General features: G+C 38.5%; 1 protein-coding gene across 4 annotated transcripts in view; it reads left to right on the forward strand.

The window, feature by feature from the left end:
* The window catches only part of SMOC1 (SPARC related modular calcium binding 1), a 224,677-nt gene that overhangs the window by 98,093 nt on the left and 104,251 nt on the right, over positions 1 to 22,333 (forward strand). For all 4 annotated transcript variants that reach the window (XM_072629250.1, XM_072629249.1, XM_072629252.1 and 1 more), the window contains exons 2-3: positions 9,025 to 9,190; positions 15,123 to 15,235. In XM_072629250.1, coding sequence (XP_072485351.1) covers positions 9,025 to 9,190; positions 15,123 to 15,235 — 279 coding nt within the window. The remainder of the gene's footprint in view (positions 1 to 9,024; positions 9,191 to 15,122; positions 15,236 to 22,333) is intronic.

Below are 22,333 nucleotides of genomic sequence, written 5' to 3' on the forward strand. Positions count from 1 at the left end.
TATGACTTTAAATAATTAATTTTTATTATATTGATATGTCCTAACCACAAGCATTCACTCTCTAAAATTACTTGACTGTCTTTATTTTGGTAAAAGTGTTTTGTAGTTATATTTGTACAGTTCCTATGTATAAGAGAACTGCCAAGTGTTTCATATTTTAATGTTGCTATAGTCACTTTTATAATATTTTATTTAAAATCTTTGCATTGATATTCATTAAGTTTATTGGTCTATAGTTTTTGTTCTCTGTTTCGTCTCTGTCTGATTTAAGTATCAAGACCACATTTGGAATTTCACAGGGTTCCTTATTGTCCTATTTTTTCCCCAAAAATGTGTATGTAGTATTATAAGTAATTGTTATTTGAATGTTTGATAGAATTCATTTATAAATCCATCCATTCCTGGAGTTACTATTTCCCCTCATTTTTCAGTATTGCTTGTTCAATTTTTTTTCTGAGACTAGCTGATTTAAATTCTCTATTCTGTTAGCCTTGACATTTTGTATTTTAAAAATATTCATGTTTCATTTAAATAGTTTTGTTGGCATATAGTTGAGCAAAACTTTCTAATAATTTCCTTTTCTCATTTATTATGGGATTTCTTTTTTCCTGAAAATTTGATTTTCTTGTCTCTCTAAACTGCTCATGGTTTATTTGTTTATTCTCCTTCCACTTTGTGAGAATAGATTAGTCCCAACAGAGTAGATGATGATGACTATAGGAAACACAAGCAAAGGTCTTAATAGCAACCTGAGTAATGAGAATCCCAAAAGAAATCATAGGAACAGTAACCATGTGAAAGAAAGTGATAATGCTGAGTCAGCATGCCAAAATCTTGGGGATGCACTTAAAGTAGCCCTCAAAAGAAAAAACGTGTCTCTAAAATCTTTTTTTTTTTTAATTAGATAGATAATTTCAGCCAGTTAGTGAGGGAATTCCCTCTACCAATACAGATTCCCAACTGTTGTACAAACTGTAACCTTAAAGAAGGCTTAGAATTACTGTGAAGTGAAATGACTTGTCCAGTTCTGAATTGTATTTATCAGAGGAAGAATTTTAGCATAAAGATTCCTCACTCCAAGGTCAGTTTTCTATCCTTTACATCATCTGGCTTCTCCTGTGAAAATATTCATTAGGAAAATAGAAGGGGGAAGGGGAGAATGATTGATTAACTATGTATACAATTATAAAAAACTAAAAACTAACAAACAAATCAAAAATAAGCATAGAAAAAAGAATCTTGTATATTAGAAGGAATCTTGACTATTAAAGGAGAAATGAAAAAAGACTTGTAGAAATGATAACATTAAAAGGTTTTTTAAAAGTCTAAAATAAGTGGTATAATTAAGTGGCTTCATTATAATTAAGTGGTATAATTTTAACTACCTTCATCAAAAGTGAAAGAGAGAGGAAAATCCAATGTCCAGTTCATGGATTATATTTGTGTTTTTTCCTTTATTGTCTTTATGTTGCTCCTAAGTCTAGAATTTCTCTAATCCCAAAAGGTAAAATCAAGAAAGAGGAAAAAAATGAAAATAATTAATATAACCTCCTGCACAATTATGTGCTAGTAAAGCCAAGAATTTAAAGAAAATGGATTATTATACATATGAATATCAGCTATCTAATTTAAGAGAAAAGGAAATGGCCTCCATTTGATCTTAGAAAATGAAATTGAACAAATTATAAAGAAATTGCAAAAATAAAAAACCCTCAGATTTATAGTTGAGACAAATTAGTTACTAACACCTGAATCTAGGAAGGATAATGCAAAGAAATAGAACTGTATCCAATATCCCTAATAAATATTGATACAAAAAATTAAACCCTAGCAGAAAATACTAAAGCAGTATATTGAAAAAAATATTCCTGTTGACCTGTTGTAGGAGTAATTTTTAAATGATAAAAAGCAAAAGTTAGCATTATTTATAATGGGGAAGCCCTAGAAGCTTTCCCCATAAATGTGGGAGTAAAGTAAGTGTTCTCCTTCTCCTCTATATTATATGCCATACTCTAGAAAGGTCAGTGACAGCAAACATCCCTATTTGCAAATGACATAATGGTTTACTTAGTTTCTTTTACTGATGCTCTGAGGTTTTCTAATTAAGATAATAGCTTCATTAGAGTAATAGTATGCAAAATCAATCCACAGAAATCATCAGCATTTCTCTAAAGCAATATAAAAAACCATGAGAATATGATAGAAAGGGAAATCCCATTCATAATAATTACAAAATTCATAATTTACTGAGAATCAATCTAACAAGACACTCAATTTTCATAGAATTATAACCATATAACACTCTTAAAATAATTAATTTATTCATTAATTGTATTTATTTCGTATGGTTGGGTTGAGCCAGTACAATAAAAAAAAATTAAACTGCTGATACTATTGAAATAAACTTACAGTTCAGTCCTATGCCTATCAAACTAGCAAGGGTTTACTGTTATTTTATAGAGCATACAAAATAATAACAAAGTTCATTTGGACAAAATAAAAGAAACAATGAAAATATAAGATTGAAAAGCAGATGTCAGATTATATTGTGAAAGAGTAATAATCATGAAAGCTATTTGGGACTGGTTGAAAAAAATTAAGCATATTGGTGAAACAGACTAGATGAGCAAGTAGAAAAATAACCCATGGTTTGATAAACTGAAGACTATAAACTGTCTAGAGGCAGATTCTCTATTAGACTGCTGGAAAAATTGTAGAGTTTTTTTAAGGTTTAAACTGACATCTCATGCATATTTATCAATAAATTACAAATGTACTTAAACCTGAAAGGTTATATCACTTTTAAAAATGGAAGCAAATAGGTGGAGATACCTTTCCAACTATAGCTAGGGGACGAAAAAACAAGGGATGGAGGAGGTCACCAAAAAAAAAAAGAAAGAAAGAAAATATAGAATTTTGATTATATGAAATTGAAAAGCTTTTGCACAAACAAAATCAAAGAAATTGGATAAGAAGGAAATCTGTTGATTGGGGGAAAATTATTGAACCCAATATTTCTGATGAGTATCTTATTTCTAAGATATATAGGAAGTTAACACAAATATATAAAAGCAAGATCTTTTTTCCAAAAGTTATTTGCACACAATTCTCACGAGAAATGTTGCAAACTATCAACAAACCATGAAACCTTATTCCAAATCAGTAATAATATAAATGTAAATTAAAGCAACTCTGAAATTTTATCCAGCAAATTGTCAAAGATGAAAAAAAGTTGAAAACAATTGATGGAGGAGTGAGTGCAAGAAGACACGCTAATGTTGGTGGGATTACAAATTAGTCCACTCTTTCTGGATAGCAATTTATTGAACCAAAAAAAAAGTGGTTTACATTCCTCTTAAATGGGCTACCAGAGACACCCTTAAAAGTGGTATCCAGAAATACCACGCCTAGGCATACATCCCAAGGATGCATCTCACAGATGTTAAAATATTCTTTGTTGTTGTTTGACCATTTCAATTGTGTCCAGCTCTTCATGCCCCCATTTGGGGTTTTCTTGGTAAAGATGCTAGAGTGGTTTGCTACTTACTTTTCCAGTTCATTTTATACATAAGGCACTGAGGTAGACAGGGTTAAGTGACTTGGCCAGGGTCATATAGCTACTAAGTGTCTGAGGCTAGATTTGAACTCAGAAAGATGAGTCTTCCTGACTTCAGGCCTGGCACTCTGTTAACTGTACCACCTAGCTTTCTCCCCCAAATTGTTCTTTGAAGCATTTTTTTTTTTGGTGGCAAAGAACTGGAAACAAATTAGATGTCTATTTATTGGGAAATGGTCAAGGAAACTGTGTCACAAGAATGAAATGGAATCTTGCTCTACCAAAGTGGGGGAGAGGGTCCAATTCAAAGAAATGAAAGAAATACATATGAAGTGATGTCATGAAGTCAGCCGAACCAGTAATACCAATATACTCATTGACACATTATGCAAGTCTATACAACAATGTAAGTGGAAAGAACAGTAGGATGAAACTTGTGTATTGCCTAAGTTCCATTTGGGAGAAGAACGGGAAGTGTACTTTCCTAATTTCATTCATATGGTGGTGCCATGGATGGGGAATACTGTTTACGCTGTCAGAAACAGTTGATGTACTACTGCTTGGTTTTCATGAATTATCATTTCTTTTTCCCTTTAAAAAAATCTTTGTTAAAGGCTCCTCAAGTAGAAGAGGTATATTCAGAAATGAAGGTTCTTTAAATACAAAAGACAAAAATAAAATTAAAATCATTAGAGAACCTGACTTGAGGCAAGAGTTTTGTGGGGTTTTTTTTTAAACTCTAACTTTTAAAAAGGGGGAAAGAGTCAGACTTATATACTTAGGTGATTATAGCAGTGACTCACATTTCCCTGACAACCCTCCAACCATTGGTTGACTCCAGCATAGGGATAGAGAAGACCATAAATCACTGCTCATTTGCCAGGTAACGCCATACTGCCTGGCTCTTGTAGGCTGCTGGCAACAAGTGAGCACTGCTGAGATCCCAGGTTTGAGGGAGACATCAGGAGTAGAACTGTGGAGCAAACAAGAGGAAAGAAGGATTCTTTATTTCAGCCTTAGTTTTTTGAAGAACTCAGTAGGACAATACCCTAGAGATAATCAGCCTCCTATTAGATTTTATTCTGCACTGAACCTCTAAATGTCCAAGTTTGACCCAGCACATTCAGAAGGGATGTTGTTGCTCCCACCTCCATGAATGATGGAAATTATTAGTCTCAGAGGATGGCTATGCTCTCAGAGGGGATAGTGAGAGGAGAGGAGACTGATACAGAAAACCTAGCTGCAGCTGCTGGGTTGAGACTTACACCAGAAGCTACAGATCACCTGTACCCACAGTGAGTTCAGAGAGCCAGTTCAAACCAGCTAGTTGATTGTTAACTTTTTATTGTGAGCATTTACACGTCAGAAATCAATCAATGCTAAAAATCAGGCCTTGATATATTGTTTTGTTGATTTCCCAGATTTAAGAAAAGGATGACAAAAATCATAATGCCAATTAAAGTTAAAAGCATGTCATAGGTGCATTTTTCCCACTTTAGAGCTGGTCATTAAACATTTACCAACTCACTCCTGGTTATGCCCCAGAGTAAAGCAAGCACCTTACTTAAAGTGGAAGGCATCAAGAATACAAGTGGCAGTAGTCTTGGAAATAAGGTATGTAAGGCAGGCATTTGTTGCATGACTGAAAGTCACCACTCTCAAAAAGCCAGGCTTGCCCAGAACCCTTAGTAAGGTATTGTTAGGTAAGTGCTGCCACAGGCAATGAGATTCCAGGCTAAAAATAAGGAAAACCACCACCACCTCCACCACAATAATAACAATAGTCATCCTTTAAAATTTTCAAAGTGCTTTCCATGTATTGTCTTATTTGATCCTCACAGCAACCTTATGAGGTAGGTATTATTATCGCTATTTTACAGATGAGGAAACTGAGAGTTTAAGTGACTTACTTGTCCAAGGTCATACAACTAGCAAATGTAGGAGGAAGGACTCAAACCCAGTTCTTCCTTACTCCAAGTCCAACACTATTTTATGTCCCCTAAGGCAGAATCGTGAGCGTGGATTAATTTCTAGCTCTGATCATCATCTAAATCTTATTTTCTCTTTTGAATAATAAATAATAATAATAGCTAATATTCATATAGTACTCTACAAATATTATCTCATTTGATCATCATATCAACCCTGAGACATAAGTGCGATTATTATCTCTATTCTACAAATGAGGAAACTAAGGTAGTCAAGAATTAAGTAATTTGCCCAGAGTCACATAGCTAGTTAAGTGCATGAGGCTGAATTTAAACTCAGTTCTCCCTGACTCCAAGTCAGTCACCTCACCCATCATGTCTTCTGGTATGATGAAGGAAGAGAAGGTGTATAGCTAACTGTATGATTTGTTCTGCTAACTAGTTTCTATGGCTGAAATTTTAGTGATCCACACCTACAGACCTGGACCTAAGGTTCAGAGGTGGTTCAGTGATCATCAGTATAAGGATTCATCCAGGTAGAAGGAAGTAGGGAGAAGAAGCTTTTTTTGTCTAGAACTGTGGATAATTGATATTTTTTTAAAAATGTTTTATCAGTGCTCTTTTTAACATTACTGTCATTCAGTTATCCGTCCCTACTTCCAGATAGAACAAATATATGTATAAATATGTACATACATATATACACATATGCATATATATACATATATATGTAAAATTAGTCAAACCAAATCAACACATTGGCCTCATTTTACAATGCATGCTTAATTCCTTACCTAGAGTCTAGGAGAGGTACAAGTAGTTGGTGTAAGTGGACAGAGTGCCAGGCTGGGAGTCAGGAAGCACTGAGTTCAAATCTAGTGTCAGACACTTACTAGCTATGTGACCCTGGGCAAGTCACTTAAGCCTGTTTGCCTCAGTTTCATCACTGGTCAAATGATCTGAACAAGGAAATGTCAAAGTATTCTGGTATCTTTGCCAAGAAAACCCCAAAATGGGGTCACAAAGAGTCAGACATGACTGAAACAGCTAAACAACTAAGAAAACTCTAGGTGAGGAATGTCCTTACTGAGATAATGCTCCAACATCAGTTCTCTGAAGTTGTGATTGCATTGATCAGAGTTCTGATTTCTTTCAATGTTTTAAATTAGGGTGATCACTGAGTAAAATTTATCTAGTTTTTATCATCATGCTGTTCCAAATGTTGCCAGGTAGGGAACTACCAGTGTAAGCTTCATTGAGAAAGTTCCAAGAATCTGATATGAAAGCCAGTTTAATTATAAAGTAATAGAATGTTAAGAGATGTAAGAGTAATTTAGAAAATTACTAAATGGAAAATGAGGTCAAAAGAAATTAAGAACTTGCCCAAGGTTACATGACTATTGGTAGGACTGAGACTCTCTTATTATTGTTCACTTCTTCTAGTCATGGCCAACTCTTTGTGACCCCTTTTGGGCTTTTCTTAGGAAAGATACTGTACTGGTTTGCCATTTCCTTCAGCTTATTTTACCGATGAGGAAACTGAGGCCCATAGAATTAAGTGACTTGCCCAAGGTCATATAGCTAGTAAGTGTCTGAGGTCAGATTTGAACTCAGGTCCTCCTGACTCCAGAGCTGGCTCTATCCTCTGAGTCACCTAGTTATCCTTTTGACTCCTAGTCTAATGTTCTTTTAGCTATATATTAATCTCTGAAGCAAGGCTTAGGGATGGGCTGTGAATGTTGCTCATTTCTCACTGGTAGCCAGATAGCCCATGGTCATGCATTCACCTCTTGGGATGACTAGGGACTTTTTCATTTCTTCCAATTATCCTTCTTTTGGCCTGGTGTCCAGATTATATTCTAGTTTATTTGTTAAAATTTTTAGTTTATTCTTTGTAGTTTATTAAAATTCAGTGTTTAGAATTGAACACAGTTGTTTCATATGTAGCCTCCTCAGCTCAGAGAATACATTGGGATTTTTACTTTTTTGTGATCAGGATTCTATTTTTAAAACTTTAAAAAATAGCCGATGCGTTTTTGTTTTGACACAGCAGATGTATTCCAAGAAATACATGAAGCACCTTATCACACTCATGGTTCACATTGAATTGATGGTGATGGACTAAAACACCTGAATCTCAGCATATGATAATCAGTGATTACAGATACTGGCTAGGACTAGAACTGCCCAACTTCCTCTGATCTTCTCCCTCAGAGCCTACGTTACTTTTTCATATGATCAGAAGGAGATCGAATGAAGCCAAATGTCCCAGTCAGTCCAGAGGAACTTTCAAATTCCACGAACAGAGTCAGTAAAAGAATATTGTCTAAAATAATGATTGCTGTTGCTACTATTATAGCTAATAATATTATTCCAGTTTTAATTTTAAAATGTAATATTTTAAGGTTGCATATCCATTGGTATGTAACATTTTTGTTTGATTCTTATAATAACCCTGTAGGTTCCACAAGTATTGTCATCCCCAGTTTAAAGATGATGAAGCTGAATCTCAGAAAAGCCACCCCACTACTATTTCCCTATTAACAGGGTTATAAGCCAAGCCAAAAAGTTGCCTTGGGGAGGGAGGTGGCAACCCAAATGATAGTCAATGGGAGTAGGGCAATGGGTCCTGAAAGAAGGCTCCTTTGGTAATGGGACTCTGGGGTCAGCAGCCCAAGGTTGGATAAGAAAGCAGAGCCATTTTGTCTGGGATGGGCTGATGGAGAACCACAAGATATCTCTATAACATGTCAAAGGAGAAACCTTCCAGCCCCCAATCCAGCCCTTGCTCAGAGGTAGAAATTTGCCTAACTTTGATGAAAGAGAGAGCTTGCCTCTTCTGGCTACTTGGATCCTAGGACAAAATTCTGGTCACCTTTCTCTAATTTTGGCTGTTTGTTAACATGGGCAAATCACTTCCTCAGTCTGGACCTCAATTTTCTCAATTGTAAAATGATTAATTTTGGATGCTTTTTCACTCTGATGTTATGATCCTAACTTTTCCATCACTGGAAGCAGGAAGAGGGAAAGTGTATCAGAAAGAATGATGGAGAGAAGAGCAAAGAGAATTCTTGGGTTCATGCCTCAGCCCTCCTTCTTAGATATGTTAACTTTGTCTTGGTTATAGTTTCCATATCAGGGCAACTAGATGGTTCAGTGGGTAGAGTACTGGATCTAGACTCAGGAAGATTCATTTTCCTGAGTTGAAATCTGGCCTGGGACACTTAGTAGCTGTGTGACCCTGAGCAAGTCACTTAATCCTGTTTACCTCATCCCTTAAAATGAGCTAGAGAAGGAAATGACAAACAACTTCAGTGTCTTTGCCAAAAAAAAAACAAAAACAAAAACAAATGGGGTCACAAGGAATCAGACATGACTGAAAAATGATTGAACAACAATATTAATTTATTATAACATCTAAGGTCCTTTCTAGTTCAGTTTCTATGACCTTGTGTCCACTGCTACTTTGTGTGAACTGATATTATACATAATAGATTTATTATCATTTCTTTTTCTCCTTCCTCTCTCCATCTTGTCTAGTTTTTAATAAGTGATCGTGACCCTCAGTGCAACCTTCACTGTTCCCGATCTCAGCCCAAGCCACTTTGCGCTTCTGATGGCAGGACCTATGAGTCCATGTGTGACTACCAGAGAGCCAAGTGCAGGGATGCAGCCTTGGGAGTGGTACATCGAGGCAGGTGTAAAGGTAAGTGTGGACATCTTTGAATATGCTGAGGGTGGGGAGAATCAAAGAATCATAGATCTTAAAAGATTATAGGTCTAAAAATGAAAGGGACTTCAGAGGCCATCTAGTACAACTTTCTCATTTTTCAAATGAGGAAACTTAGGATCATGAATGCCTTGTTTAAAGGTGTGGTGTCAGAGGCAGAATTTGAACTCAGATTCTCTGACTCCAGGACCAGGCCTCTTTCCTCTATATGACACTGTCTCCCAGAGTCCCAGTCTCTTTGTCAGTACCTTGTCAGTACGAAGCATTCAACATGTATTTCCTTCTCTTCCTTTACCTTCATCTAAGGGAAGAAAACAAAATGGAGAGAGTTCCTTCATCTGAAGAAATAAGCATCTCTTCCATTTCTGATCAGGCTACCCTTGGAAAATGGTTGGGAGAGAAACTGTTGTCCTTCTCCTTCATTTTTTCTTAATTGACATATATAAAATGCAAGTTCCTAACATGTTATCCTGCTGATGGCTAAAAATACATTGTTACAAACCCTTTGGTATATAAAATAAATTGCTTATAATTCTTGGGGAGTAAAGTATCTTTGAAAAGCCTTTGAAAAACTGAGACAACTGTTTCATAAGAAATACAAGTAGCGGGGCGGAACCAAGATGGCAGAGTAGAAAGACACACATATGCTAGCTCTGAACACACAGCCCATAAAATATCTGTAAAGAAGAACTCCCAACAAATTCTGGAGCAGCAGAAGCCACAGAACGGAGCAGACGAGATTTCTGTTCCAGAGAGCCCTGAAAACCTCTCGCAAAAGGTCCGTTGCACCCTGGACCCGGAGCCGAGTCCAGCCCTGCCTTGGCCACGTGGCACTGAGAGGAGCAGATCCGAGCAGGCTTCAGGGACAGAATCTCTAGTGGCCGTGCAGGTCCCTCCACCCACGGGCCCCAAAGGTTGGTGAGAAGGTCTTCTTGGCTTGCCAAGAGGGGAGTGGGGTACCCCCATAACTCAGGCCTCCTCGGGAGGCAGCAGCAGAGGCGGGAGCAGACCAGGGCTCCCCAAGCAGGCAGGAGCCCAGATCCATTGTTGAAGGTCTCTGCATAAACCCCGTGAGGGAACTGAGCCTGTGGGGCGGCCCTGCCCCAACCTGAGCAGCTGAACTTAATCTCATACTGAATAGCAGCCCCACCCCCACCAAAAGCCCTGGGGCTGGGAAGCAGTATTTGAATCTCAGACCTCAAGCACTGGCTGGGAGGATCTGGAGGCAAAGTGGATGTGAAGAGGATACTCAGAAGTCGAGGAACTGGCTGGGAAAATGCCCAGAAAAGACAAAAAAAATAAGACTATAGAAGGTTACTTTCTTGGTGAACAGGTATTTCCTCCCTTCCTTTCTGATGAGGAAGAACAATGCTTACCATCAGGGAAAGACACAGAAATCAAGGCTTCTGTATCCCAGCCCACCCAATGGGCTCAGGCCATGGAAGAGCTCAAAAAGGATTTTGAAAATCAAGTTAGAGAGGTGGAGAAAAAACTGGGAAGAGAAATGAGAGAGATGGAAGTAAAGCATGAAAAGCAGGTCAACACCCTGCTAAAGGAGACCCCAAAAAATGCTGAAGTAAAGAACACCTTGAAAAATAGGCTAACTCAACTGGCAAAAGAGGTTCAAAAAGTCAATGAGGAGAAGAATGCTTTCAAAAGCAGAATTAGCCAAATGGAAAAGGAGGTTCAAAAGCTCACTGAAGAAAATAGTTCTTTCAAAATTAGAATGGAACAGATGGAGGCTAATGACTTTATGAGAAACCAAGAAATCACAAAACAAAACCAAAAGACAGAAAAAATGGAAGATAATGTGAAATATCTCATTGGAAAAACAACTGACCTGGAAAATAGATCCAGGAGAGACAATTTAAAAATTATGAGCCTACCTGAAAGCCATGATCAAAAAAAGAGCCTAGACATCATCTTTCATGAAATTATCAAGGAAAACTGCCCTGAGACTTTAGAACCAGAGGGCAAAATAAGTATTCAAGGAATCCACAAATCACCGCCTGAAAGAGATCCAAAAAGAGAAACTCCTAGGGACATTGTGGCCAAATTCCAGAGTTCCCTGGTCAAGGAGAAAATATTGCAAGCAGCTAGAAAGAAGCAATTCAAGTATTGTGGAAATACAATCAGGATAACACAAGATCTAGCAGTTTCTACATTAAGGGATCGAAGCGCATGGAATAAGATATTCCAGAAGTCAAAGGAACTACGACTAAAACCAAGAATCACTTACCCAGCAAAAAAAAATTGGTCTTTCAATGAAATAGAGGACTTTCAAGCATTCTTGATGAAAAGACCAGAGCTGAAAAGAAAATTTGACTTTCAAACACAAGAATGAAGAGAAGCATGAAAAGGTAAACAGCAAAGAGAAGTTATAAGGGCCTTACTAAAGTTGAACTGTTTACATTCCTACATGGAAAGACAATATTTGTAACTCTTGAAACTTTTCAGTATCTGGGTACTGGATAGGATTACACACACACACATGCACACGCACACACACATAGAGACAGAGAGCAAAAAGTGAATGAAATAGGATGGGATCATATCTTTAAAAAGTTAAATTAACGGGTGAGAGAGAACTATATTGGGAGGAGAAAGGGAGAAATGGAATGGGGCAAATTATCTCTCATAAAAGAGGCAAGCAAAAGACTTATTAGTGGAGGGAAAAAGAGGGGAGGTGAGAGAAAAACATGAAGTTTACTCTCATCACATTCGACTAAAGGAAGGAATAAAATGCACACTCATTTTGGTATGAAAACCTATCTTACAATACAGGAAAGTGGGGGAGAAGGGGATAAGCAGGGTAGGGGGGATGATGGAAGGGAGGGCATGGGGAGAAGGGCATAATTTAAGGTCAACACTCATGGGGAGGGACAGGATCAAAAGAGAGAATAGAAGTAATGGGGGACAGGATAGGATGGAGGGAAATATAGTTAGTCTTATACAACACGACTATTATGGAAGTCATTTGCAAAACTATACAGATATGGCCTAAATTGAATTGCTTGCCTTCCAAAGGGAAGGGGTGGGGAGGGAGGGAGGAAGAGAAGTTGGAACTCAAAGTTTTAGGAACAAATGTTGAGTACTGTTCTTGCTACTAGGAAACAAGAAATACAGGTAAAGGGGTATAGAAAGTTATTTGGCCCTACAGGACAAAAGAGAAGATGGAGACAAGGGCAGAGAGGGATGATAGAAGAGAGAGCAAATTGGTGATAGGGGCAATTAGAATGCTTGGTGTTTGGGGGGGAGGGGACAAAAGGGGAGAAAATTCGGAACCCAAAATTTTGTGAAAATGAATGTTAAAAGTTAAATAAATAAATAAATGAAAAATGAAAAGGAAAAAAAAGAAATACAAGTAAAAGCCATGAAGGAGAGACTTTTTTTCCAGAGGGTTTTTGGGGAAGAATTCAAGTCTTTTGGAAAGATGAGCCTTTTTTCCTTGCTAAATATTAACACCAAGAGGAAACTTAGGGTGAACAATGACCTTGCCTGTTTTGTGGTTGTTGTTATCCTGGAAATTTGTTAGTGCTGGTGATTCTTAAGATGTAAGCATTACCACAATACATGCCTTCCTGAGTTTGATGATTTCAGGAAGGGAAGTTTGACCATGTGACCTCTATGGTCCCATTTAACTCCAAGACTCCATTTGTAAGTGGGTTGAATTATTCTGGGATGACAAAAATCAATAATTTTTTTCACTTCCTATTTGTAAAGTCAGGAACTTCAGATGAAACCAAAAAGTAGGGTATTTGGTCTAAATGTAGTAGGTTCTTATAGGTAAGTCAGTTTTCTGCAAGAAATATTTCTTCTTAGATTAGATAAGATTTTATCTTATATTTTTATGCTCCCCAATATGATCTTCTTTGTGATAGCAGCAAGCAAATATGACTTTATAATGTTTTCCCAATGAATTATCAACAAGCTGCATAAAAGTCTGATGCATTAGAATATCTATGTCACTGTTTCCTCTGTTAATATGAATACTAAAAGTTGGATATATTATCATCACTCACCTTCCCCAGCATCTTAAATCTTTTGTGAAAACTTAAAGAGACATTTCTCCCCACATGTAAGGAAATAAACGTGAAAATTGTTTCATGTGATTTGATTAGGCCTAGATGATGTCACTTAAGGGGTTGTATCAACTCAGGACCCTTACTTTCTGGTCCAGGGATATTTCTTGCTTTACAAAAGCTAGTCAACGGCCTCCTTTCCTTTACTTTCCTCTTTCACCCTTGATAATCAGGTTTAGCTATGCTAGTTGGCCCTACAGTATCTTCAATCGCCATCCCTAAAGGATGCCCTGAGCATCCTTTAAATATAGATTAATAAATATATAATATGTTATATATAATATAAATATATATGAAATACATATAAATAAATATAGCCTTTGGACTTGTTGGAAGGCTGGTTTTTTGTTTGTCTGTTTGTTTGTTCTTAACCCCAACTTAACCCAGACCCCAGGCATAAATGATCTCATTTAACCTAAACTCCAGGTCTGGCTTGTGGTTTGAACTAGAACTACCTAGAACTTTTGCCTACGGGGCCCATCTCTAAGTGGAGAAAATAACGCCTACTAGAACACTGACTGTTTTAATATCCTTTTGAATTGAACTGTGACTTCATTGGTATAGGAAACTACCATTGAGGAAACTCTCTCAGTCTGCTCTGAAATTTTTCTAGAGAGTTTCCCAGAGATTTAAGGAGATAAATGACTTGTAAGTGAAAGCAGGCATATATCAGAAACAGAACTTGACCGGGGAGTTTCCTAATTCTGAAACCTTCTCTCTGGCCTCTATGCTCTCCTATTTCTTGGTTTTATTAATTGCTGTCTAGTACTTTTATAGTATTTACTATTTGTGAGGTGGTTTCATAGGCATCCATATTTTATTCATCATCACCCTATGAGGAAGGGTTTATGACTACTTAGTGATAAACCTCATCTTACAAAGGAGGAAACCAGCTAAGTCAAACTGGGGCATCATCACTTTAACAGGATCAGAGGTGACCACAGAAACCATTTAGTCTGTATCTGTAATTTAACAGATGAGGAAACTGAGGTCCAGGGAGGTTGTGATTTGCTAACAGTCCCATAGGTAGGTCCATAGGTGGGTCCTGAATTCAGATATCTGATTCCAGAGAGGTTTCCCCTGTGCTATACTTAGTTTAACAGCAGAGCTGGGGCAAGAACCCAGACTTCTGGTGTTCATACCCAAAACCTCAACCTTTAGATAAGACAAAAGAAGCAATCATTTCTGAGTTAGGTACAAATTTGTAGGCCATCTGTATATGTGTTCCAATATCCATGGGCTCTAATTGATCATTTCACAGATGAACTAAGCACTCTAACTTTGGTGAAAGGATGGTGAACAAGAGAGAAGAGATTTTCCACTATTTTTTTAATCACCCCCCCCCCTTTCCCAAATGTCCCCTAATTGCCTATTTTCAGCTACTTTCAAGACCACAACTCTGACAGAAGGGATTCTTCCATTACATGATTGTCTGTTTTGGAGTTATAAGGGATCTTAGCTCTTGCCTAGTCCAACCTCATCAATTTACATTTGAAGTAGTTGAGGTCTCATGAGAAGAAAGCCACACAGTTAATAAGTAATGTAATGTCAGAATCTGAACCTAGGTCCTAGACTGACATTCAGTGTTCTGGTTTATCATTCTGCCTTCCTCTATATGTATCAATTACTTAATTTCCCTCTAAGATTCTCAACAGTATCTTTCCCCTAAGCTGATTCTGGTGGAAGCTGGTCATCAAGGTAGTCTTAACTAAAGAACTTTACTCATTCACTGAGTGGCTTTTTTTAGTGGGTTCCCCCAAACTCATTTTCGTCTCTGTTTTGAGGTACTTCTGATCCAAATGAGGTATGGTCTACTTCTCTTTCAGATGTTGGCCAAAGCAAGTGCCGCCAGGAGAGGGCTCAAGCCTTGGAGCAAGCCAAGAAACCCCAGGAGGCAGTATTTGTGCCAGAATGCACTGAGGATGGCTCTTTCACACAGGTAAGCCCTTTACCAGCACTCTTCACAGGTTTATTTTTTGGACTAGGAGAAGCTTTCTGTATTTTAGAGAAGAGAAGAGACTTTTTTCCTTTTCATACTTTATATATACGAAATATTTTATAAGGCACTGGGTGATTTCTCTCTGCACTGCTTTCTTGGTCATTCCTGTCTCCTCTTTCTTCCCCTCTCTCCCATTGTACTTTGCCAGATTGGCAATGGATTTTTTAAGAGATGCATGAAATGGGGAGCCAGGAAACTTGGATTTCTCTCTCCTCATTCTCCCTGCTAGCTGTCTTCCCTGAATGCCAGACCTTCATTTTTCTCCCCTGTCAAGTGCGGGCTGATTTTTTTCTCATACTTTGCCAATTTCCATGGAATTTTTCTTTCAGTTACCCTCTTCTTCCCCTAACTTCCCTTTCTTCTCCTTATACAATTCTGTACTCTACTCTGCCCCATAACCAAAGCTCTAGTGAAACATTGTCCAATTTGAGTTCAATAGGAATCTTGTTTCCTGGAGAGGAGAGGAGGGTGGGGCAGGTTGGAGTCTCCAGCAATCCTCTGGTTAGTGTTCTGTGCAGAGGTATTCTGGCTATGTTGACGTTGGCATGGAGTATTTACAGAACATTGTGCTGTGGTGGACCAATTAAATGCTCTCTTGGTAAAGCATTTATTTAGTCTGTCTCCAGCCCTACCTCCTTGCAAAGGTGTATCTGACAGAGATGAGCCTAGAAACCCAGCTGGAGCAGAGAGATTGGCATAAATACAGACTATCTGAGCTGAGTGAATCTAGTGCTATGCCCCTCTGTGGCAAGAACTCCACCGCTTCATGTAGTTAGTGAGGATTATTAGGCAGGGCCAGTTTTTCCTGATTCTCCTCTGTCTGCAATAACATTTTTTTCTTCACCTGGATAGAACTTTATACAGTACTTTATGCTACCTATTTCTTCTTTATTACTTCAGTGGCTTATTGGTGGTCTAGTTCACAACCTGTCCCCCTCTTTTTCCAGACATGCATCTCTCTGATGTCTTTTATGATGCTTTTTGCAAGAAATTCATTGTTTGTCATTTGATTTAGTGTCTTTGTGCCCACTCTGTATTTTTCTATGGTCCTTTGGATGACCTGAAGTTTTGACTCTTTTGAGACTGTGGTATATGATTCACAATATCACTAGAAAAATGTGAGTGTTGAAAAGACAGGTTTTTCCCCCTTATGCTTAGGGATCTTGAAAACACTATTCTATTTCCTAAATGCATTCCAGAAACCTATTTCCTCTTGTTTGGTTGTGGACCCAGAACATTGTTCATCTGCAGTGGATGTCCAAGATGTAGGGAATGATGAATATGCTCAATGAAATTTCTCTCCAATTGCATGTCATTATCTAGAAGAGATATTCATCAGCAACTGTGCTATTCATATGTGGCTTGTTAGGCTGAAGTCCAAAATAGTTGTGAGCCTTAGTTAAGAGACTTTGCAGTGCTATGGGGCTTCAGTCCAATGTAACATGCAGATAAACATATCTTTAATACTCCCCTCTCCACTCACATTTATAGGGAAATATTTGTGGGGCAGCTGGATGGTGCACTGAATAGAGCACCAGGTCTGGCGTCAGGAAGATTCATCTTCCTGAGTTCAAATATGGCCTCAGACACTTTCTAGCTGTATGACTCTGGACAAATAACTTTACCCTATTTGCTTCAGTTTCCTTGTTGGTAAAATGAGCTGGAGAAGGAAATGCAAAGCCATTCTAGTATCTCAGCCAAGAAAACCCCAAATGAGGTCCTGAAGAGTCAGACATGACTGAAAAATGACTGTACAAACATCTGTGCTCTAGTCTTTATGATAATGGCAAACTAAAAATCTTTAACAAGCTTATGGCTTTCAGTTTTGTGTCTCACTTCAACAAGTTGAGACATTTGTTGAGTGCTTGCTGTGTGTCAAGTATTGTGCTATGTTCTAGGAATACAAATAAATGTACAGACAAAGACCCAGCCCTCAAGGAGTTTATACTTTAATGAGGGGAAAAAAATCACATAAAAAGAAGCTAAAAAGGAAGGTCAGGTACAAAGGTATCAAGGTTTGAGGAGGGATAGTATGGTGGTGGAGAAAGGGTAGTAATTCAAGAGAGAAATGAAGACACGGCTAATCTGGGCACTTCCCTTGAAATGAAGACTTTGGCAGGAACTGACTAGTCCAACTAAGGGACCACAGGAGTGGAGTATACTTTGAGTGTGAGCAGGCCAGGGATGGATTGAACTTCTAGGGTGAGGAGACTGCAGGAACAGAACATACTTCCAGGGTAAGAAAGCTGCTATGGCATGGTAGAGAAAGTCTGGCAAGTCAGAAATGGAACCTGAAGAGGAATGAAGATGGGGACAACCTCAACACTTTCCTTAACTTGTTTTTTTCTTACAGAGGTAATATTGCTTGATATTACTTAGAGTGGTTATTGAGTAAACTTCTTTTTTTTTTTTATTTAACTTTTAACATTTATTTTCACAAAATTTTGGGTTACAAATTTTCTCCCCTTTTATCCCCTCCCCCCCCAAACCCAAGCATTCTAATTGCCCCTGTGACCAATCTGCTCTCTCTTCTATCCTCCCTCTCTGCCCTTGTCTCTGTCTTCTCTTTTGTCCTGTAGGGCCAGATAGCTTTCTTGACCCCTTAACCTGTAATTCTTATTTCCTAGTGGTAAGAACATTACAGTTGATCCTAACACTTTGAGTTCCAACTTCTTTAGCTCCCTCCCTCTCCACCCCTTCCCTTTGGAAGACAAGCAATTCAATATAGGCCAAATCTGTGTAGTTTTGCAAATGATTTCCATACTACTTGTGTTGTATAGGACTAACTATATTTCCCTCCATCCTATCCTGTCCCCCATTACTTCTATTCTCTTATGATCCTTTCCCTCCCCATGAGTGTCGACCTCGGATTGCATTCTCCTCCCCATGCCCTCCCCTCTATCCTCCCCCCCACCCTGCTTGTGCCCTTGTCCCCCACTCTCCTGTATTGTGAGATAGGTTTTCCTATCAGAATGAGTGTGCATTTTATTCTTTCCTTTAGTGGAATGTGATGAGAGTAGACCTCATGTTTTTCTCTTGCCTCCCCTCTTTATCCCTCCACTAATAAGTCTTTTGCTTGCCTCTTTTATGAGAGATAATTTGCCCCATTCAATTTCTCCCTTTCTCCTCCCAATATTTCTCTCTCACTGCTTGATTTCATTTTTTTTTTAAGATATGATCCCATCCTCTTCAATTCACTCTGTGCACTCTGTCTCTATGTATGTGTGCGTGTGTGCATGTGTGTGTGTGTACTCCCACCCAGTACCCAGATACTGAAATGTTCCAAGAGTTACAAATATTGTCTTTCCATGTAGGAATGTAAACAGTTCAACTTTAGTAAGTCCCTTATGACTTCTCTTTGCTGTTCACCTTTTCATGGTTCTCTTCATTCTTGTGTTTGAAAGTCAAATTTTCTTTTAAGCTCTGGTCTTTTCATCAAGAAAATTTGAAAATCCTCTATTTCATTGAAAGACCATTTTTTCTCCTGAAGTATTATACTCAGTTTTGCTAGGTAGGTGATTCTTGGTTTTAGTCCTAGTTCCTTTGACTTCTGGAATATCCTATTCCATTCCCTTCGATCCCTTAATGTAGAGGGTGCTAGATCTTGTGTTATCCTGATTGTATTTCCACAATACTTGAATTGTTTCTTTCTAGCTGCTTGCAATATTTTCTCTTTCACCTGGGAATTCTGGAATTTGGCCACAATGTTCCTAGGAGTTTCTCTTTTTGGATCTCTTTCATGCGGTGTTCTGTGGATTCCTTGAATATTTATTTTGCCCTCTGGTTCTAGAATCTCAGGGCAGTTTTCCTTGATAATTTCATGAAAGATGATGTCTAGGCTCTTCTTTTGATCATGGTTTTCAGGTAGTCCCAGAATTTTTACATTGTCTCTCCTGAATCTATTTTCCAGGTCAGTTGTTTTTCCAATAAGATATTTCACATTATCTTCCATTTTTCCAATCTTCTCGCTATGTTCTGTGATACCTGTCTTTCTCACAAAGTCCTTAGCTTCCATCCGTGCCATTCTAGTTTTGAAAGAACTATTTTCTTCAGTGATCTTTTGAATCTCCTTTTCCATTTGGCTAATTCTGCTTTTGAAAGCATTCTTCTCCTCATTGGCCTTTTGAACCTCTTTTGCCAATTGAGTTAGGCTAGTTTTCAAGGTGTTAATTTCTTCAACATTTTTTTGGTTCTCCTTTAGCAGGGAGCTGATCTGCTTTTCATGCTTCTCTTTCATCCCTCTCATTTCTCTTCCCAGTTTTTCCTCCACCTCTCTAACTTGATTTTCAAAATTCTTTTTGAGCTCTTCCATGGCCTGAGACCATTGGGTGGGCTGGGACACAGAATCCTTGATTTCTGTGTCTTTGCCTGATGGTAAGCATTGTTCTTCCTCATCAGAAAGGAAGGGAGGAAATGTCTGTTCTCCAAGAAAGTAGCCTTCAATAGTTTTATTTCTTTTCCCTTTTCTGGGCATTCTCCCCAGCCAGTGACTTGACCTCTGAATGTTCTCCCCACACCCACCTTGCCTCCTGGTCCTCCCAGCCAGCGTTTGGGGACTGAGATTCAAATGTTGCTTCCCACCTTAGGGCTTTTGGCGGGGACAGGGCTGCTATTCAGTGTGAGAATTAAGTTCAGGTGGTCAGGTCGGGGCAGGGCCGCCTCTCAGGCTCAGTTCCCTCAGGGGGTTTATGTACAGACCTTCCACAATGGATCCAGGCTCCCGCCCGTTTGGGGAGCCCCTGTCTGCAGCCACCTCTCAGCTTCTATCTCCTGGGGGGGCCCGAGCCATGGGGGCACCCCACTCCCCTCTTGACCCGCCAAAGAGACTCTCTCACTGACCCCCGTCACCTGTGGGTGGAGGGGCTTGTGCCGCCGCTGGAGATCCCGTCCCTGAAGCCTGTTTGGATCTGTACCTCTCGGAGCCGCGGCCGCTGCAGGTCTGGGCTGGGCTCTGCGTCTGCAGCGGGACGGACCTTTTGTGAGAGGTTTGCAGGTCCCTCTGTGGGTGGAGGGACCCGTGTGGCCGCTGGAGATCCCATCCCCGGAGCCCGCTCGGATCTTTTCCTCACGGTGTCGTGGCTGCTGCAGGGCTGCCCTCTGCTCCCAGTCCCGGCGCCGCGAAGGACCCCCCGCGAGAGGTTTGCAGGTCTCTCCGGAACAGAAATCTCCCTCGCTCCAATATTCCGTGGCCTCTGGGTGCAGAATTCACCATGAGTTGGTCCCCTCTAGCCGTTCTGTGGGTTGTGGGTTCGGAGCTATGTGTATGTGCGTCTTTCTACTCTGCTATCTTGGCTCCGCCTCCCTAAACTTCTTTACTAAGCTTAGATACTGATGCTTTATTTTGTGCAACAGAATCAGTGTGGAAAGAAGGTGGCCTAAGAGTACCATATCTTAAATTATATTACAAAGCATAATTGTCAAATCTATTTGATACTGGTTTAAAAATATAGAAAAGTTGATTAGTGGATAGATTAGGAATAAATGATTCAGAATAAAACTAATATTAGTGTAGTGTTAAATAAAACCCATGACCCTAACTATTGGTGTAAAGACTCTCTTTTCAACAAAATCTGTTGACAAAACAAAAGCAGTTTGGTAGAAATTAGAATTAGACTGACATCACACCTTATACCATAAGACACTCTAAACCGATACATGGCCTAGATAGAAAAGGTCATGTCACAAATAAATTAGAAGAGTTGAGAAGTAAATACCTTTTGAAATTATGGATGGGGAAGAATTCTTGACCTTCCAAGGGGTAGAAAGGATCACAAGTCCTAAAACAGGCAATTTTATTTACATGAAACTGAAAAGCTTTTATAAAAAAAAAAAAATACTGCAACTAAAATTAGAAAAGGATGAGTTAACTGGGACAAAGTGTTTATAGCAATTTTCTCTGACAAAGGTGTGATATATAAAATACACAGAGAATTGAATTAAGTGAATAAAAGTGCCATTATTCCATAGAAATGGTCAAATGAAATGGACAGTTCTCAAAAGCAAGCTATCAATGATCATCTTGAAAAAATACTCTTCAGTCCCTAATGGTGACATCAAATTAAAACAACTGTGAGGTTCTACCTCACCCCCATCAGACTAGCAAAGACAAGGCAAATGACAGTTGCAGGTGAGAATGTGGGAGTTCAGGCACACTAACTAATGCAATATTGGTGGAGTTGTGGATTAATTAAACCATTCTCTAAAGCAATTTGGAACTATGCCCCCAAAACTACTAAACCGGAATGCTCTTTTACTCACTAATACTACTGCTAGGTCCATATCCCAAAGAATAAAAGAAGGAAAGGACCCATATGTGGAAAAATATCCAAAGCAAAGAATTAATATTCAATAGCAAAGAACCAAAAGTTAAGGAGATGCCCATTAATTGGAGAATTGCCTAACCAATTATGGTAAAGGAATATATGAAATATTATTGCACTATAAGAAATGACCAAAGATATAGATTCAGAAAAACCTAGGAAGACTTGGATGAATCGGTACAATGAGATGAGCCAAACCATATTGCATTTTCATATACATATACATATGTATATGTGTATATATATAATACATACATACATATATAATATATATACACACATATATGTATATACACACACATATATGTATGTCTTCATGTATAATCTTCATTTTCTGTTCTTTTTTGTATATGGAAATGTTTGTGTCTAAGGATATCAAGTATAGGATGCTAAAAAAAAATTTGAAGTTTTAATAAAATGATTACCCCAATAAAAGAGTGTGCTATGTTAGGTAGTCTGATTGGAGTACAGGCTTACATTTGTGCACTCTGCCAAGAAGCTTACTGAATTCAGTAAGACAGTTGGATTGGATCAAGAAATCTGGACTTTGTCTTTCTTTCTTTCTTTCTTTCTTTCTTTCTTTTTTTTTTTTTTTACTAATTAGTCACACTATCTTAGGTAAAGCACTTCTTTCTGGGCCTTAGTTTCCTGGTTGGTAAAATAAAGAGGGTGTGGTAAATGATCATCAGGAGTCTTCCTATCAGGCACCTCTACCCAG

The sequence above is a fragment of the Notamacropus eugenii genome, chromosome 1, assembly GCF_028372415.1.
Source record: "Notamacropus eugenii isolate mMacEug1 chromosome 1, mMacEug1.pri_v2, whole genome shotgun sequence".
Taxonomy (NCBI): Eukaryota; Metazoa; Chordata; class Mammalia; order Diprotodontia; family Macropodidae; genus Notamacropus; species Notamacropus eugenii.